The sequence below is a fragment of the Garra rufa genome, chromosome 16, assembly GCF_049309525.1.
Source record: "Garra rufa chromosome 16, GarRuf1.0, whole genome shotgun sequence".
Classification (NCBI taxonomy): domain Eukaryota; kingdom Metazoa; phylum Chordata; class Actinopteri; order Cypriniformes; family Cyprinidae; genus Garra; species Garra rufa.
The window spans coordinates 15,306,892-15,326,100 of NC_133376.1; the positions used below are offsets into that span (position 1 = coordinate 15,306,892).

General features: G+C 40.7%; 1 protein-coding gene, 1 long non-coding RNA gene and 1 other non-coding gene across 3 annotated transcripts in view; all 3 read left to right on the top strand.

Moving 5' to 3' along the window:
- The window catches only part of LOC141289049 (sodium- and chloride-dependent GABA transporter 2-like), a 32,207-nt gene extending 14,513 nt beyond the window's left edge, over nucleotides 1-17,694 (top strand). The window contains exons 6-14 of the mRNA XM_073821238.1: nucleotides 7,591-7,725; nucleotides 7,854-7,957; nucleotides 8,061-8,185; nucleotides 10,173-10,285; nucleotides 12,985-13,122; nucleotides 16,363-16,465; nucleotides 16,564-16,664; nucleotides 17,176-17,346; nucleotides 17,572-17,694. Coding sequence (XP_073677339.1) covers nucleotides 7,591-7,725; nucleotides 7,854-7,957; nucleotides 8,061-8,185; nucleotides 10,173-10,285; nucleotides 12,985-13,122; nucleotides 16,363-16,465; nucleotides 16,564-16,664; nucleotides 17,176-17,346; nucleotides 17,572-17,694 — 1,113 coding nt within the window. The remainder of the gene's footprint in view (nucleotides 1-7,590; nucleotides 7,726-7,853; nucleotides 7,958-8,060; nucleotides 8,186-10,172; nucleotides 10,286-12,984; nucleotides 13,123-16,362; nucleotides 16,466-16,563; nucleotides 16,665-17,175; nucleotides 17,347-17,571) is intronic.
- LOC141288713 (uncharacterized) lies at nucleotides 3,406-4,176 on the top strand. Its single transcript, XR_012339726.1, has 2 exons — nucleotides 3,406-3,545; nucleotides 3,859-4,176. It is a non-coding gene; the product is annotated as an uncharacterized lncRNA (long non-coding RNA).
- A 674-nt stretch (nucleotides 17,695-18,368) lies between the features above and the next one.
- Nucleotides 18,369-18,450, top strand: trnas-cga (transfer RNA serine (anticodon CGA)). The gene has a single exon. It is a non-coding gene; the product is annotated as a tRNA-Ser (tRNA).
- Nucleotides 18,451-19,209: the final 759 nt, after the last annotated feature.

Genomic DNA, 19,209 nt, shown 5'->3' on the forward strand with positions numbered 1-19,209 from the left:
TAATTCCAGCAGCCAACAGATCTTGTAAGTGTTTGCGAACAGCATCGACGTCCTGTGGGTGAATAGGCCTTGGGCGATGTTTAAAGGGAGTTTCATCACTAAGTCTGATGCGATGCTTTACTTTATCCGTGTGCCCATAGTCCATGTCATGTAAAGCAAATACCTCAGGCATTGTGTTCAACACAGCTGATATTCGGCTCTTCCACTCTGCTGGTAATGGGGAATTTCCAAAATCAAACTTTATCTGCAAGCTGTCAGAGTTTGTTTGAGTCTGAGAAACATCATGTCCTGGCTTTGTCTCAATTGCACACTGAATAGCATGCATTTCAGCAATCACAGCTTTTGGTGGGACAGCTATGTCATGCTGCGTGTCATTCCTCACCAATACAGGTAAACTAAAGGAGCGCTTAGCAGGCAAAGTGTAAAGACCACTGGCTACCAATAATCCGCCTGGCATAGACGACATTACTGGCTGTTCTAAAGTTGTGAAGTTTTCTGTAGGACAACTACTTAAATGAACAACTCCATCAAGAACAGCTACACTTCCTGCTGAGACAACTTTAGAAGCAGTTCCTGCCAACATTACACATCCCAGGACTTCAGTGTTCATCTGTTTGTGTCTCACATCCAGAATTTTTAGGACCGCTCGATACCCATTAAAAGCTGGACTGAGGTTCTCTGGGTTTTCTTGAGCATGGTTAGCATAAAGAGCATCGAGGGAGTTGGTTCCCACAAGAACTTGGGGAACGTGTATCAAATCAGGGACCACTAGGGCTAAAGTGTGAACTTCCGCTTTTACTCCTAAGAATTCCTTGGGGAATGTCAGAGTGAGTTCTACATAGCCCAAGTAGGGAACTGACTGCCCATTTGCTCCTTCTACTTCCAGTAAAGACTCCAACGACTTCAGAGGGTGACTTGAGAGATGATCTTGATAAAAGGAAAGTGGAATGGTGGTTACCTGGGAACCTGTATCTAGCAAACAATTCACAGGAGTTCCTTCAACAAACAGCTGGGCAGTACATTTCAGGCCAACCAATCCTCTTGGTAATTTTTCCTGCTTCACTGTATCACAACATTTGTTAAACACTCTTTCAGGCTTGTTAGGGCATGTGGGTCTTGCTTCAGTTTCTGTAAGCCCTGCTACAGAGACTGTTTGTAGTTTAACCGTGGGGACGCACCTCGGTTTTTCAGGTCCCACTGAGCTTGTTTCTCTCTCAGCTGATATCGTTTGGTTTCTACTTTGGAAGGATTTGGTTCATTTTCACAATTCACAGAAATATGACCGTCCTCTCCACATCGAAAGCAGTAGCCTGGACGAGGTCGAGCTAAAGTCAATCCACCACTTCCGACTGATTTACTTTCTTCATGTCTAGCTTGCTTGGGCTGTGACATTGCAGAAGGACTCCTGAACTCAGATGTTCTCCCTGACGGATGTTTCTGTGATTCTGAGACAGTTAATTGGGCTTTTAACTCTGCAACAAGTCTTGTAAGTTCAACAATTTCCTCAACCTCTGAGTTTCTGTTTGGAACCTGCTGAGAAACTGCAGCTTCCACAGCTTGAATCTGAGCTCGCAGTTCAGTCAGTTCTTTTTTTAGTGAAGTCACCTCCATAGCTTTGGAACAAGTGGGCTGGCACTTCTGGTGAGTCAGTGGTTGCATAGAGGCAAGTTGGGCATGAATTTCTGAGATTTGCTTTCTCATGGAATCTGTTTCAGTGACTGCTCCAACGATTGCATCAGGTGAGTGAGCGGACAACTGATGAGTGGCAGCTCGTGGCTTGGAAGAAGCTAGACCTTGTTTAGCCACCCCAAAATAACTTCTCATCCGATCCTCTTTTGAAGCTTGTCTGTCTTCTTCTGTTCTGACAGACACTACTAGTTCCGCAAATGATGGTGGGTTAATCTTTCTTCTTTCTAGCTGAAGATTGGCAATTAAGCCATTATCCCAGCACCCACGGCAGAACTGCTTTAACAAACAGCGATCACGCTCACTCTCTGCAATACCACCCCTCCTTACTGCTGCACTCAACATCACTTGTAATCGATGCAGGTAGCTGGAAGGCTTTTCTCCCTGATTCTGCAGCATCGTCATGAACTTCGCCAGCAACTCTTCTCCATCCTCCACTGATCCATACACTGATTCTAGCAACTCTAAATACACAGAGGGTGATGACTGTGGGCTAACATGTTTGATTACGTCAGCAGCAGGTGGAAGTAAGCTGTCTAGGATTCTTCTTGTACGAGACAAGTCCGAAACAGATGGATCATCCAGAAGGAATCTCACATTTGCTCTCCATGTTTCAAAGTCTGGCTCATTTGGTGGACGTGGAATTTTCCCTGAGAAAGATCTTAGACGCAAAGTGGTATGCTGGGCTGTCACATCACTTGTTCTCACGACATGCTCAACCACAACTCTCTGCACACCTGGAGGATCTATCATATCCATGGTCAGAACTGGACGTGACACCCCCGTAGCTGTAGGATGGTTAATTCCACTACTATCAGATACAGAATTAATCTCATTCTCCTTGGACAGGTTTTGGGGTTTCTTCAGGTTATCACCCAGCGATGGAGAAACGTCAGGTGAAAGAACTGCATCTCTACTTTCTCCCATTCTATGTGACGTGGCAGGTGACCCACGGTCATGTACCGAACTGGCAGTGCTGAGTCCCCGAGTTTGGGAGTCTGCTGCAAGAAATCCTTGTCTCTCGCTCAAGCTAGGCAGCTGTTCAGTGGTAGGGCTAACTGACCTCATCTTTACTAACTCCTCTTGAAGCACTTCTTGAAAAGATTTGCCAGTAGCTTTAGCAATGGCTTCCAGCTCTGCCAAATAACTCTTAGTAGCATCATCTTTAGCTACAGGTGAGTATACACTACTCAGGGCACGCACAGTGAATATGACATCAGCATCTGAAGTGCTAACAATACTTAAGGGCAACAGAGGCTTCAGATTTTCCATTGCAGAACTATGCGCAAACTCTATTATAGCCTGCCTATGAAATTCAGATGTTGGATCATCTATAAGTAGAGTACGACTAATACTGCCATACCGCACAAGCCATGCTTCTAGGTTTTGGTCAGATTCACTCAATGTTATGCCACCAACTATGACAGCATTGGAAACATTCACGTTTTCGTTTTTAACTATATCCATAATGTTAACACTTGGATAACTTGTTTCACAATAAGAGTTGTCTTTGATTTGTCGTATCAAGAAATCACTGTTGTTGTCAGGCAAACAATCTCCTGGACTGGCTCGCCAACTTTTTGTAGCGCTTACTCTATGAAATACCCGGACCAGCGTTTCAGAAGAAAATAGATTCGCTGCTGAGAAAGATGCCACAACAACAGTGATCAGATCTGACTCGGAAGATTTTGATTTAACAAGCGAATTGTATTTGCACAGACCACACTTGGTAAGTTGTTCAACATTTAGAACAGTGACAATGAAAAACAATATGTTTACAAATTTTCAGGCACTTAATTTTCTTTTTGTCTTTGTTTTAGGTTTTAAAAACCTATCTTTGGTTTCTTTTTCCCAGCAAGGTAAGTTATTAACTCACTATTTGTTCCTTTAAATGAACCAACAAAAAACAAACAGCATAAAATCAAAAAATAAATAAAATTACAATTTCAGTTGTAACTCAACAATTTGACAATTTGAATTTTCAATAAAACAAAGTTTCCCTATTTCAACCTTAAATTGTCCAGTCTCTCAGAAAACCAGATTTTGAATTGTCCATAGAGTTTATCCGTCACGAGGAAAGAATGTCTTCATCCAAGAAGAAAGAAAAAACAGAAGAAAAGTCATTCGATTTCCTACCCTTCGCAGAGTTCACTAAGTGGTCTTTTTTCACAGACTATCCAAGAACGGAATCCAGGGGGCTCGCCAGTCCAAACCCTCCTAAGCACCAACAGAAGGTCGGGACAGATCCAAGATACAGACTTCGACAGAGGATCGACTCATGGAAGAACAAAACCACATCAAAAAACCTGACCTTGAACAAACAAGGTCATAAAACAATAATGAATATCTTCATTGTAACAACAGTCAATAACATTGTATCAAAATAAACTCATGAAAATAAACTAATCGTTGTACATATACACATTTTAAACACAACTTGAATATATGTAAATGAATCCTTCAAATAAAGAATATTTTCTTTATATGTAACATGTCTGTGACTGTTTTTCTACTTTCCAAATACAGCTTTACACAGTTTCACATACATAAATCATACTCACAGATTTAATTCCTCCTATTTCCCTTCTTAAACAATAATAACAATTTGATTTGTAACTAGTAATAAGTCAGTTGACTTACCAAGGAGATCGTTAAATACAGAAATTTCCAGAAGGCACCTCGTCTCCTTTAAATCCGTTTCTTTCTCCTTTTTAATCAAAAATACATCCTGTAAACACTTAAGCATTTCTCTGATGCTTATAAAGTACATAAATATCAGCATATCTTTTGATATTCATGAAATAGAATGTGTTTCACTCGATTACATTACTAATTTGCTTTTATGAGTATTACAAAATAAAGTTTGTCACTTTACTTACAATATCCTTTATCAAAGTTCCTCTAGGAGATCGTTTCTCTTTCTCAATTTCTCATGAAGCAAAATGAAAATATTCTCTTCAGGAATCAAATGCAAAAATAAAGCAAAAACCGTTCTCCACATAAATCGATGCAATTGTTAAGCGAGCTGCTGCTAACTCTGCGTGCATTCCATGTGCGAAACCCGGATATCAATTTCTCTGCCGTGCCGCATTCAGCGCTCTCATTGGTCCTTCTTAAATCAAAGACGGCTGACTATTGGCCACATATACAACCAATTAATAGTATGTGTTTACATAAAATTAAGATTTTCTTTTAGAAATAAACTTATTTTAAATATGTTTTAATACTTTATGTATTATTAGATTTCCACTTAAAATTTATAAATTAGTTTTCTTCCTCTGTTACTCTCTGGTAACCTTGGTTACAGACTCCTCCCAGGGGGAGGGCCTCGAGTGGCCACACTAGCCGCCTGACCCTGCCTCTGGCCCGTAGACCGAGATGGGCTGGGCTTTCCCCTGCGTTCGGGTGGAGGCGTAGACCGGCGAGGTATAAACGACCTGATGGCTGCTGAGCGCGCCTTCGCCTCCCTGAATTTTCCGACCACCGCCTTGACGCATGTGCCGAACAATTCGGAAGGCGAAACTGGTGCATCGAGGAGAAAGCGCTTTCTCTTTCTCCCCGATGTCAGCCAGGTTCACCCACAGATGTCTCTCTGTGGCCACCAAAGCCGCCATGGACATGCCCACTGCGGTCACTGTCTGCTTGGTGGCCCTCAGAGACAAATCAGTGGTGCGGCGCAACTCAGCCACATTCTCCGGGGAAAGCCCCAGACCCCGGTCTAGATCTTTTAGTAGATCAGCCTGGTATGCCTGCAACACTGCCACCGTGTGCAGAGCAGCACCAGCCTGACCCACTGCCGTGTATGCCCTGCCATTCAGCCGAGATGTTTCTCTCAGAGGCTTGGATGGCAGGCCCCCATTGAGAGATAGCTCACAAACGTTTCCTCAGTGGGGCATCGACGCATATCCGTGCCCATGCACTCCCTCGACATCAGCATAATTTGTATGTTGATGTCTGTGAATGCAGGCCATTGGGATATGGTTTATCCCATGCCTTCTCGATCTCATTATGCAGATCGGGTAGGAATGGGAGGCTCACGGGAGTTGGTCTGTTATGACCAGGAAGAAACTGCTCATCTAATCTGCCCTGAGCAGCCTCTTCCCGTGCACGCTTCCACTGCAAGTCCAAGCGGACAGCCGCGCGGTCCATAACAGACATCAACTCAACATACGCGGGGCAGGCAGGCTGTACAGACTCAGCAGATTCATCTTCGTCCATATCAGCCACTTCCTGCTCGCCCTGGCTTGAAGCCAAAAGAGCACTCGCTGCTAGATCGGAGGATGCGAGAGATAACACATCCTCCGCCAGCAGCTCGTCCTCGTCTCTGGCTGGCGAGCGTGAGAGTTTAACACCTCTCTCAAACTCGTTAGCCAGCTCCACCTGTGATCACCATGATCTCAATCGCTGGGCAGCCTCGGGTGCCGTGGGACCAGAGCCGCGTGGGGCAGATGAATGTCCCAATTCCCTCGAGAAAAGGGACAAACAAGAGTGGAGTTTCTTAAGGGAGAAGAACAGAGCGCGCGTGCTCTTCACCCAAACAAATCACACAAAGGTCAAGATTTCTCTGACACGGATCCGCACACTTCCTAAACAGTTTCTCTCTAGGCATCGTTGTACTCACTCGCTTAGAACAAAGACTCTCTGAAGACAAAAAAAATGGATGATGTATTCAAAGGCGCCCATTTTATACTGGCAGTCGCCTTGTTAGTGATGTCATACGCTTCTGCCGGCAAATGTCAAGTTCATTGTCGTTGTTCTATTGCTTGCTTCAGAACCGGTCACGCTGAAGGCAGTTCCCATAGTGTCCACCAGGACGCAGCATTGAGTTCCCTTTCAAAAGGGAACTGTATTTACCTTGGCATAGTTGAATAATAACAGTTCAGTACATGGACATGACATACCATAAGTCTCAAACACCACCAATTCCTCCCTCTTATATAATTCTGATGTTTGCAAAAGACCACAGAAAAATAGGTCAAACACATCACATTACAACAAATACACAACATAATACTCTTTTTAGCGACATCATATGACCCCGTTAAAAAAATGTAAAACATAAACATGTTGTTATTATTAAGCAAATTCAATCTATTGTCAAGATTTTAACCTTTGAATGGTATTTTTTAACATGGCATATGTAAACAGTTCTCAGTATATACAACCAAGCAAAATACCTAATCATATCGATGTATCGAATCATAACTGTATGAATAATTATTGGAATGTTTGCGTTCTCAAGGGCAAAACATGTAGGAAGGACATGGATGCACATTTATACTCTGCACCATGTGCTCTGGCAATCCCAAAATGGCTGATGTATTGTTAATTGTTAGAGTTCTAAGAGTGGCCACTAAGTGTCGGTATTTAACGACTAAACGTAAGGCCAGAATACTTATTTTGCCTAAATATCTTTTTTTTTTTCATTTAGTACTGCCCTTCAGAGACTACAGAAGATAGTTATATGTTTCCCAGATGACATAAGTTACATTTACCCTGATCTTCAAATTTAATCAGTTTTCACCCCCCACTCTTAATGCTTAGTCTTGTGGAGTATGTATGTATCTTTTATGTAAAAAAAATTCTTATTCAGGTGAGTACTAAATAAACAATAACATGCATTTTATATGATCCCTCTTTATTTTGTTCAAATAATATTTTTTATTGATTCTGAAAGGGGTGGTGCAAACTTTTGACCTCAACTGTATTTCATATAATATTGTCTATAATAACCTGTTTGTATCTGTATATACATTGGGCATAGACCATTTCTTTTCATATCTCATAAACTGTGGCCACTTATATTTTTGTTGATTGAAGATTTTTGTTGTCTTTTAAATATGAATTCATGTTTTATTCTGTTATCAGTGTCAGTATTATTATATTGTTGTATTGTGCTTGTAGGTTGTGTATTTCACAGCCACATTTCCTTATGTAATGCTGCTTGTGTTGCTGATTCGTGGGTTGACACTACCTGGAGCCCTGCAGGGGGTTGTGTTTTACCTGTACCCTGAACCGGCTTGTCTCTCTGACCCACAGGTAACCCCACCATATGCCTTTTATTATCCTTTTTTCTTGTATGAGTATTCCATGTATGACAACATATTAAACCTTTAAAATGTGATACCCTTAATATATACACATTGGGGTTCTGTGTGTTCGTTTAGGTTTGGATGGAGGCAGGAGCTCAGATCTTTTTCTCATACAGTGTGTGTTGTGGCACTCTTATTTCACTAGGCAGTTATAATCAATACAACAACAACTGCTACAGGTTAGCACTGGTACTATAAAATTAAGTTAAAAAAATGAATGAGTGCACAAATGCATTGCTAAACCTGTTGTGTTTATGTGTTTTTATAATCTATGTCTATCAGGGATTGTTTGTGGCTCTGCCTTCTAAATAGTGGCACCAGTTTAGTGGCTGGTTTTGCTGTGTTTTCAGTCCTGGGGTTCATGGCTACTGCACAGGGTGTCCCCATTGAGGAGGTGGCAGAATCAGGTATTGCATCACTTGTAAAACGTCTCAGGTGACGTATGTAAGCATGTTTCCCTGAGAAGGGGAACACGACACTGCGTCCTCTAGAGGCTGCTAGGTGAACCGCCACAGCGTGACTCATCTCTGAAGAATACATACTCTCTCAAAGGGGACCTTTCCACAGAAAGTGGAGTAAACCATACCCCGCACACGAGGCCTGAGGAGTGAGAATCAACCTTAGATGCAATAAGGACAGATTCCTAACCCGGCTTGTCAAACGGTGGTGCTCTGTATGAACCGTTTCCGCAGAAAGGGGAGCATCTACACTTAAAATAAACCCTTAAGTCCGCAAAGAAGCCACTTCCCCTGCCCTCGGGCTAAAAAGGGGTCACTTCGAAGTGTTTAGCTGACACCAGCCCTAAGTGAACTTATGCTCCTGTCTCAGCAGGGCATAACACGCCGTCCCAGCGGATTCTAGCAAAATCAGCAGAAACAGGAAGCTTGAGAGCTTACTCCTCAGAGTCAACACTCAGGAAGTTTCTAGAAAAGAACCCCATGGTAAGACCGCTCCGCAGAGGGTGATACATAGTCCACTTTAGGGAGGGCAGGACAACAAAAAAAGGGGGGTGGGGGGGGTCTCAGTGTAGGCCTGCAATAAACAGTGTTAAACATGCCAGGGGCAATCCCGAAAGAAAAAGACTTAAGAAGCTTAGATGAGGACATTAGTCCTATACGTTTAACAAGCTGTAAGAGGGGAACCTGGATCTTTGGTTTCCATATGGACCTATACCGTTGGAGATGATGAGCACCATCATACCGTAGTCAGTAGACCAGAAGGGGGGGGGGATACTCACTGAAGACTTGTTATTTCCTTTCCCTGAAAGGCATAAACACAATACACAGGCCCAAGAAAAACAGCAATAATAGTTTCTTAAAGATAAAAACGGATCGCACTCACCCATATGAGACCTGCACATGACTCAATCCCAGGAAATAAGCCCGAAAGCGCATAATTGCAGACCATCAGTAATGGTGGTTCCTATGAAACATAGAAACCAACCAAAAACATCATAGGTCTGGGGATCGTGCAGGAAGCTCCCACCTAACCTCAGTCAGGTGTTGATGGTAATAGCAGGGGAATTAACAAGGAAACGAGAGACAAGTCTGTGGGAAGAGAGTAGATGTTTAGGTTTTACTCTGATCCATACGAGAAGGTTGTCTTGCCTGTGTTGTTTGGGCTCGAACCTGGACCTTCGAGGAATGAAGGATCTAAAAGTAGCTGAGCGTGTCTTTGCCTCCCTGAACTTCTCTAACACTGTCTCAAGTTTGGAAGGCGAAAACGGCATTTGGCGAGAAGAAAGCCCCTTTCTTTCTTTCTGACGTCAGCCAGGTTCACCCACAGATGTCATGAACCATGGGGAACAGATGGATGTTCCTCCTTTCTCGAAAGGAGAGACAGACAAGAGCGGAGCTTTTTTTTAACTGAAAAATGCTCACTGTTTACACAGGATGCCCCATCGAGGACATCGCATGCATGCTCCTCACCCAAACAAAAGACGCAAAGATTGTGTGTGTAATCTGGTGTCAAATAACAAGGACTCGGATCCACGCACCTCTTAAACGTCTTGCTAGTCCTCACCATAATGATAGGAAGAAATAATTCTTACTAGTATGCATGCTTAGACAAAGAGAAGCTGAAGATGATGAAGAGGATGTTGTGTTCTACCGGCGCCCTTTTATACTGCGGTCACCCTGGTAGTGACGCACCGGCAGCGACGGTCGTGCCGCAGTGACGTCATAAGCTGTCGCCGGACATTTCATTGTAGTTTTTGTATGTATTCTTCAGACACAAGTCAAACTGCGGCGGTTCCCCTAGCAGCCTCAAGAGGACGCAGTTCGAGTTCCCTCAGAAGGAAACATATGAGGTATTATAAGGCAAGTGACGTTGAAATTAAAATAACAACTAAAAAGTTTCATTGCAAATAATCCAATTTTGCTCTTTCTCTGAAAGGTCCAGGACTAGCGTTCATAGCTTATCCACAGGCAGTAGCTATGATGCCTCTTCCTCAGCTGTGGGCTGTTTGTTTCTTCATCATGATTATTTTGTTGGGCCTAGATACACAGGTGATCTAAGTACTAAAATATTATCTTAACTGAATCTTAACTGAATTTTAACTGAAACTATATATCTTACAAGCAAAAATCTAAATCTGTGAGGTACAGGTTATATTTCTTGCAGCCTTTTGCTACAGTGCCTTGCAAAAGTATTCATACCCCTTCTTTTTTTAACAGTTTGATATGTTGCAGCCTCATGGTAAACTCTGTTAAATTATTTTCTTCCCACATCAATCTACTCTCCGTACACCATAATGATAAAGCACAAAACAGGGTTGTAACAACTTTGGTCACTATAGTTGAGCTCAATGATCATACAGTACTGTATATGCAGATGGAAGAAATTTACACAAGGACAAACATCACTGCAACACTCGACTAATCCGGTCTTTAGAGCAATGTGGCAAAATTAATCCTCTCCTCAGTGAAAAGACATGAATACACACTTGGAATTTGCAAAAAAAAATAAAATCTATAGGACATCTGAAGGATCCTTAGACTGTGAGAAACAAGATTCTCTGGTCTGATGAACCTCAATTCCAAGCATCAAGTTTGAAGGAAACCAGGCTCTGCTTATCACCTGCAGAGTACCATCCCAAAAGTAAAGTGTGCTGGTAGCAGCTTCACGCTGTGGGGTTGTTTTTCTAAGGTAGGGACTGAAGGACTCGTCAGAGTAGAAATAAAGCTCAGTTCACCAAAATATTGAGATGGCTTTAATGAAAACCCAGTCAAGAGAATTCAGAACCTCAGACTAAGCAGAATTTTCACCTTCCAACAGGACAATGACCGTAAATACACAGCAAGAGTGGCTTATAGACAATTCTGTAAATGTCTTTGAGTGGCCCAGCCACAGCCTGGGCTTGTACGCAATCAAATATTTCTGGAGAAACTTGAAAATGTCTGCCAGCCTCCATCCAAGCTGACAGAGCTTGAGAGTACCAAAAGCTGGGGTCCGTTCTTCGTACCTCGCTTACTACATCCAAGATCTAATGACACATCCAAGATCAAATCATCGCGCTAACTATGAGCTCGCTATTCCGGTTCTCCGAACGCACCTGTTGTTGATGATTAGTATAGCTGGATGAAGTTATTTGAGATCACTGGGTGGCTTAAAAGGGGCTACGTATCGATAGTAGAAACATTGATCGGCAACGCTTTGATTGGTCGGCGAACATGACGAAGGAGCACGCTCAGTATTTTTCTGCAGCAGAGCAAGAACTCTTGATTTAGGGATTTCAGGAGTTTCAGAGTTTAATAAAAACGCAAGGGAAAACTGCAAAAGCTGGAAAAGCAAGGAGAGAGGGCTGGCAAAAAGTAGTGAACAAATTAAATGCGTTAATGCTGCCCATGTTACATGTTTTTTCCTTGATATGTTATTTTTTTATTTTTTTATACACTACCGTTCAAAAGTTTGGGGTCAGTAAGACTTGTAATAGTCTTTAAAGAAGTCTCTTATGCTCATCAAGGCTGCATTTATTTGATTAAAAATACAGAAAAAACAGTAATATTGCAAAATGTTTTTACAATATAAAATGTTTTTATATATATATATATATATATTTTAACATACTTTAAAATAGAATTTATTCCTGTGATGAAAAGCTGAATTTTTATCAGCTGTTTTAACTCCAGTCTTAAGTGTCACATGATCCTTCAGAAATCATTCTAATATGCTGATTTATTATTAGAATGATCAATGTTGGATTATCATAATATCAACAGTTGTGCTGCCAAATATTTTTTGGAACCTGTGATTTCCCCGCAAATATATATATATATATATATATATATATATATATATATATACACACTTTCTTGCAAGATACTTTTCTTTTCCCACGTGAGTCCGCGTCAGTCGTGCTCTTTAACCAATCAGATGTGACCTCGCCATTTCAACCAATCATAACCTGCCAGGAGCGCAGCCTAAATCCTGTTTACATGAAATAAACCTGCTCCAGAGCAGGTTTAAGCTTGCGCACCTGTTGCTATGACAGCAAGTCCCGGATGAGCTTCGAAGAACCGAGCGATCCAAGATCACGCAAAATCGTCAACAATCAAATCCAGCTAACTTAGTTAGCGAGGTACGAAGAACGGACCCCAGATGTGCAAAACTTGTTGCATAATACACAAAAAGACTTAAGGGTTAAGAGTTAAGGGTATGAATACTTATGCAGTGTTCTTATTTCAGTGTTTTATTTTGAATAAATTTACAAAGTTGTCACAAATATGTTTTTTGTTTTGTCGTTATGGTGTATGTATGTAGTGTAAATTGATGTGGGGAAAAAGTAATTTAAAGCAGTTTAACTTAAGGCGGCAACAAAATGTGTTGCCTTGAGAGGCTTGTCAAGCAAAATCGATTCAAGAATTTGGGTGAACTTCACTATTTCAGTCTGTGTGCATTGAATTTATTTAATACACAAGTTTCACAATTTGAATTGAATTACTGAAATAATTGAACTTTTCCACAACATTCTAATTTATTGAGATGTACATGCAGTTCATGGTTTGAATACAGGGTTGGCCAGTCCTGCTCCTGGAGGGTCAATGCCCTGTAGACATCCTTGCCTAGAAGTTTATAATGAAGGCCTTGATTAGCTGGTTCATGTGTGTTTATTAGGGTTGGTGCTAAACTCTGCAGGACAGTGGCCCTCATAGGGACAGATTTGGACACCCCTTTTTCTAATGCATTTGTGCTGCTTCCTTCAAAGTTTGTTGGAATGGAGTGTATAATTACATCAGTGATGGACATGTTCCCCACGGTACTGCGCAGAGCTGGTCGCAGAGAAATGTTTATCCTGCTCTTATGTCTTGTTTGCTTCCTCGGACAACTCATCATGGTTACAGAGGTCAGAGGAGTGTGCGTGTGTGTGTGTGTGTGTGTGTGTGTGAGAGAGAGAGAGAGAGAGAGAGAGAGAGAGAGAGAGAGAAATGGTTGTTAACAATGAAATTCCAAAGTGCTTAAAGGATTAGTTCACCTTTAGAACAACAATTTACAGATAATTTACTCACCCCCTTGTCATCCAAGATGTGTATGTCTTTTTTTTCTTCAGTCGTCAAGAAATTATGTTTTTTGAGATAAACATTTCTGGAAATTTCTCCATATAATGGACTTAAATGGTGCTCCAAAATTTGAACCTCCAAAGTGCAGTTTAAATGCGGCTTCAAAGGGTTGTAAACAATCCCAGCTGATGAAGAAGGGTCTTGTCTTCCGAAACGATCTGTCAGTTTCTTAGAAAAATATTTTTTATATACCTTTTAAGCACTGAAACTCGTCTAGCACTAGGGCTGCGATGCGCATTTGCGATGCTACGTACTACGTAATCACGCCGAAAGTTCACGAGTGATGTATCCGGATCTACAGACCCAGTGTTTACAAAGCGAACTTGCAAAGACAAACGCTTACCATCAAGGTACAGCGTAAAGTACGACAATGTCGGATGATTTTCAAGCTGGAGGAGAACATGAGATGGAGTTTTTCGCCATTCACCACCTTTTTGAGCCGGGATACACAGACGATGAACTCAGTCAGAGAGAGAATACTGGGGTGGCGGCGACAGCGACACAAGCCGCATTCAAAAGAGACGTAGTGGTGGGTCGCGAACGCGCATCACAGCCCTAGTGCTTGACGAGTTTCAGTGCTTAAAAGGTATATAAAAAAATATTTTTCTAAGAAAATGACCGATCGTTTCGGTAGACAAGAACCTTCTTCCTCATCTGTGATCGTTTAGAGCCCTTTGAAGCCGCATTTAAACTGCATTTTGGAGGTTAAATTTTCGGAGCACCATTTAAGTCCATTATATGAAGAAATTTCCAGAAATGTTTATCTCAAAAAACATAACTTCTTGATGACTGAAGAAAAAAAGTCATAAACATCTTGGATGACAAGGGGGTGAGTAAATTATCTGTAAATTGTTGTTTTGAAAGTGAACTAATCCTTTAACTGCTTAACTATAATTAAAGCACATTGCAAATCTTGAAAATATTACAGTACTACAGGTATGTGCCAAAAAATTAGAATATTGAGGGAAAGTCCATTTATTTCAATAATTTGTTTCAAAAAGTTAAACTTGTATGTTATATTAGTTCACTACACACACAAAGTGAAATATTTCAAGCCTTTATTTGTTTAAATTTTAATGATTATGGATTCAAGATTAAAAAACAAAACAAAAAAACAAATCCAGTATTTCACAAAATTAGAATATCATGACAAAGTTCAACATTGTAGGCTCCCTGTGGCCCAATCTAGTCAGCTAATTAATGCAAAACACCTGAAAAGGTTTCCTCAGCCTTTAAATTTTCTTAGTCTGGCTCAGAAGGCTTCAGAATCATGGGGAAGACTGCTGACTTGACGGCTGTGCAGAAGACCGTCTTTGACACCCTCCATAAGGAGGAAAAGTCCCAAAAGGCAATTGCAAAAGAAGCTGGATGCCCATAGAGCGCAGTATCGAAGTATATTAACAGGGTGTTAAGAGGAAGGGAAAATGTGTAGGGAAAAGGTGCGCAAGTGACAGGGATGACCGTAGCCTTGAGAGGATTGTCAAGCAAGGGCAGTTCAGAAATCTGGGGGAGCTTCATAAGGAGTGGACTGAGGCTGGTGTCAGTGCATCAAAAACCACCACATATAGATGTCTGCATGACATGGGCTACAGCTGGAGAATTCCATGCGTCAAGCAAAGTCCCTTTAAGGCAAGTCATGTCACTCGGTGGCCATCTTTGAAACGCCTCTCGGCCATGCAGGTGCAGCTCCTATCTCTTTGAATGGGGAAACATTAAATTCTCCAAAACTGTTCACCATGCTTTACGATTAAATTTCATATTTGAAATCACCAATGAAATCTGACAAGAATTGCCCTGATAAATATGGTTCCTTGTGCTCCAATAGCATTAAAAATGCCTATTTTTTTGGGCTAGATCAGCCTGTGCGCATGCGCAGTACTGAGTGCACGTCTTAGAGCGCCAATTGTTTCTATAGCAACCGGGACTTCTAACGACAGCTGCAGTGACGCGCTGACTTTAATAATCAACGATTGGCTCTTTCATTAAGAAGGCGGGGCTTCGCAGCCATAATGCGCGTTGCATTTTTCCCCCATTTAAAATTATACGAGTGACAAGTCTTAGGTATTCTATAGTCTTTGGAGTCAAGCCACCCCTGAACCAAAAACAATGTCAGAAGCGTCTGTGCTGGGCTAAGGAGAAAAAGTACTGGTCTGTTGCCCGGTGGTTCTAAGTCCTGTTTACAGATGAAAGCAAATTTTGGTCCCAGAGTTTGGAGAAAGACCGGAGAGGCACAAAAGTCAAGCTGCTTAAAGTCCAGTGTAAAGCTTTCACAGTCAGTGATGGTTTGGGGAGCCATGTCATCTGCTGTTGTGGGTCAATTGTCTTTTACCAAGTCAACAGTCAACATGATGTCTAGCAGGAAATTTTAGAGCACTTCATGCTTCCTGCTGTCGACAAGCTTTTTGGAGAGGATGACTTTATTTTCCAGCAGGATTTGGCAACTGCCCACAAAGCCAAAACTACTAGTACCTGGTTTAATAGCAATAGAATAACTGTACTTGATTGGCCGGCAAACTCGCCTGACTTAAACCCCATTGGAAATCTATGGGGTATTGTCAAAAGGACGACGAGGGAACAGAGACCCCGAAATGTAGACGAGCTGAAGGCCAATATCAAAGCAACTTGGGCTACCATAACACCTCAACTGTGTAAAAGGCTGATCGCCTTTGTCATGCCACACCACCTTGATGCTGTAATTCGTGCAAAAGGAGGCCCAACAAAGTACTAATGACATAATACAGTACATTAACACACTTTTCAGAAGGATAACATGTGTTTAAGATCCTTTTTTTATTGGTCACATGAAATATTCTAATTTTGTGAAATACTGGATTTGGGCTTTTTTGTCTTAAATCCATAATAATCAAAATTAAAAAGAAATTTCACTTTGTGTGTAGTGAACTAATATAACATGCCCGTTTTACTATTTGAAACAAATTATTGAAATAAATGGACTTTCCCTCGGTATTCTAATTTTTTGGCACATACCTTTATATCTAGTTGTAATGTTGTATTTTGACCTGCAGGGGGGGATGTATGTATTCCAGTTGTTTGACAGCTACGCCTGTAATGGAGCCTGTATTCTTTTGATGTCTTTGTTAGAATCTCTGGCCATGGGTTGGATCTTTGGTGAGTTGTACCTTAACAGAGATTCTGTTTGTTATGAAAAGAGAAGTTAAATACAAAATATGAACGACTGCAGTGTTTGTTCAATTCTCCTACCACAGGGGCTGAGAGAATGTGTGACGTCATTGAGGACATGACAAAATCACGGCCCAATTATATATTCATACTGTGCTGGAAATACCTGACTCCTCTTGTATCCCTGGTAAGTATCTACACTGGGATTCACAGATGCTTATACTTAGTCAAAATTCAGCAAACAACCTACCATTTTTTTTCAACTGATTTTAAACAGTTCTATAAACAAAAGTGCTCTCAGAAAATGAAAAGCAGGTTTTCATCCTTAATTTAGTTAACAGTGAACTGTTTAGTTTCACTCATTAAAATGTACTGTACACTATTCTGGCAAGAAGCAAAAGCAAATGCTTACATAAAACTGGTGTCAAATAAATGACGTCTATTGATTACATTATACCTATTATCAGTATACTAATATAAGAAAAAAAAATCCTGCATGTTTGGAGCCATCTAATCATGAAACCTTAAAAAAAAATCCATAAACAATTAATCAAGCAAGCAAGCCTCTTATTAATATCTATATGAACATTTTAATAATTTCATAGAAATTAGTACAATAGTAATGTTAATTTGTAATACATAGTAATTTTCCATTCTTTTTTCACAACATATTTATTTTCTCTTCTGTCCATTCTCAGGTGTCTTTTGTCTGTTTTCTGGTGAAGCACAAGCCCCTCACTCTAAACCGTTGGTACGTGTACCCAGACTGGGCATATGCACTAGGCTGGTTACTGAGCCTGTCTTCTGTTCTGCTGGTGCCTGGATGGGCACTAGGCCGATTGTGTGCTGGGAAAGGAAGCCTGAAACAGGTGAAGATATATTCATCCATCAGATTTATGCATCTTTTGTCCAAAGCCATTTGCATTGCAGTCGAGATATACATTTAATCAGTTCATGCATTTCCCTTGGAAATGAAGAAGCAATTCCAAGAGGGACTTACTTGAAGTTTTACCAAAGCAAGCTAAAAACACTAACCAAAAGTAAATCTACCTTCAATTCTAATGTTGTTTCTCTTTGTCTTTGTTTCTTGACAGCGTTGGCGCAGCTTGTGTAGTCCTGACAAAAACCTTCCTCTCAACTGTAAGAAACAAGCTAAAATCCAGGAAAAAACGTTCCCCACAGAGGTGGAAGACTTAGTTAGAAGCAACACAAACTAAACCAATACATATTTGGAAACTAAAAAAATATATGAAATTATTTGGTTTGTTTTCTTTTTATTTACAGTATATTACTCAAAAAATTTAAAGAATTATGATCTTTGTTCCCAATATTATTACAGTATCTTTTAAACATCCTGATTCATAGAAATATGGGTAAAAGTGCTTTCAGTTTTGCTGTTCCATCCGATTAGAACCAATTACAAGATCATTGCTGCCTGCACTAATAGAAATGAATCTTTTCCAATAAGTTTCAATTGATTTTTACTGTATGATAATTGGTGGACATTGATAAATTAAACTTTTTAAATCACAATTTTCTATCTGTGTATCAAAGAACATAGTTTTAGATCTCGTAGGACTTGCGCATTCAGGTCTTGTATTCTTGCCTCAGCTCTTTTTACAGATTAATCACTTCTGATAATGAATTTATGTTCCTCCTCTGAAGAAAGTGCTGCTGGAGGTAAATGGGTCTGTAATGCTAGAGTAAAGGAGGGATGTTTGGGCCTTTGGGGTTTTTGCTGATGTCTGTGAGCTTGTAATAAATCCATTATAATGTTTGCAATCAGACATTCTTAGCTTCATTCTCATTCTCTCAGTTTCATTCTATCTTGCTGGATGAAATATTGATGGCTCTGAAAATCCACCCACGTGGATGAGAGTGCAATAGAGAAGCTGTGATGGCCGAGAGGTTAAGGCGTTGGACTCGAAATCCAATGGGGTTTCCCCGCGCAGGTTCGAATCCTGCTCACAGCGACACTGGATTCGCTCCAGATTCATATTGATGAATGTGCGTGTGCAGCAAGTAGGCAGAGCTCCACTGCGGAATGCGACGCATTCAGGGAGCGTTTTCATAGCAAATGTGGTTAAAGTGAACGGATCACAAATGCTTTAGACCTCATTTACATCTACAGTTGAAGTCAAAAGTTTACATACACCTTGCAGAATCTGCTAAATGTTAATTATTTTACCAAAACAAGAGGGATCATACAAAATGCTTGTTATTTTTATTTGGCAGTGACTTGAATAAGATATTTCACATAAAAGACATTTACATATAGTCCACAAGAGAAAATGATAGCTGGATTTATAATAATGACCCTGTTCAAACGTTTACATACACTTGATTCTTAATACTGTGTTGTTGCCTGAATGATCAACAGCTGATTTTTTTGTTTGTTTGTTTGTTTGTTTGTTTGTTTGTTTGTTTGTTTAGTGTTAGTTTGGTAATGAGTCCCTTTGTCCTGAACAGTAAAACTGCCCACTGTTCTTCAGAAAAATCCTTTAGGTCCCACAAATTCTTTGGTTTTCCAGTACCGTTCCAACAATGATTGATGATTTTGAGATTCATCTTTTCACACTGAGGACTCATATGCAACTATTGCAGAAGGTTCAAATGCTTACTGATGCTTCAGATGGAAAAGTGCCGGGGTGTAAACTTTTGTATGGAATGAGGATGTGTACATTTTTATTTTTATTTTCTTCAGACGATACAGAAGATACTTACATGTTTCC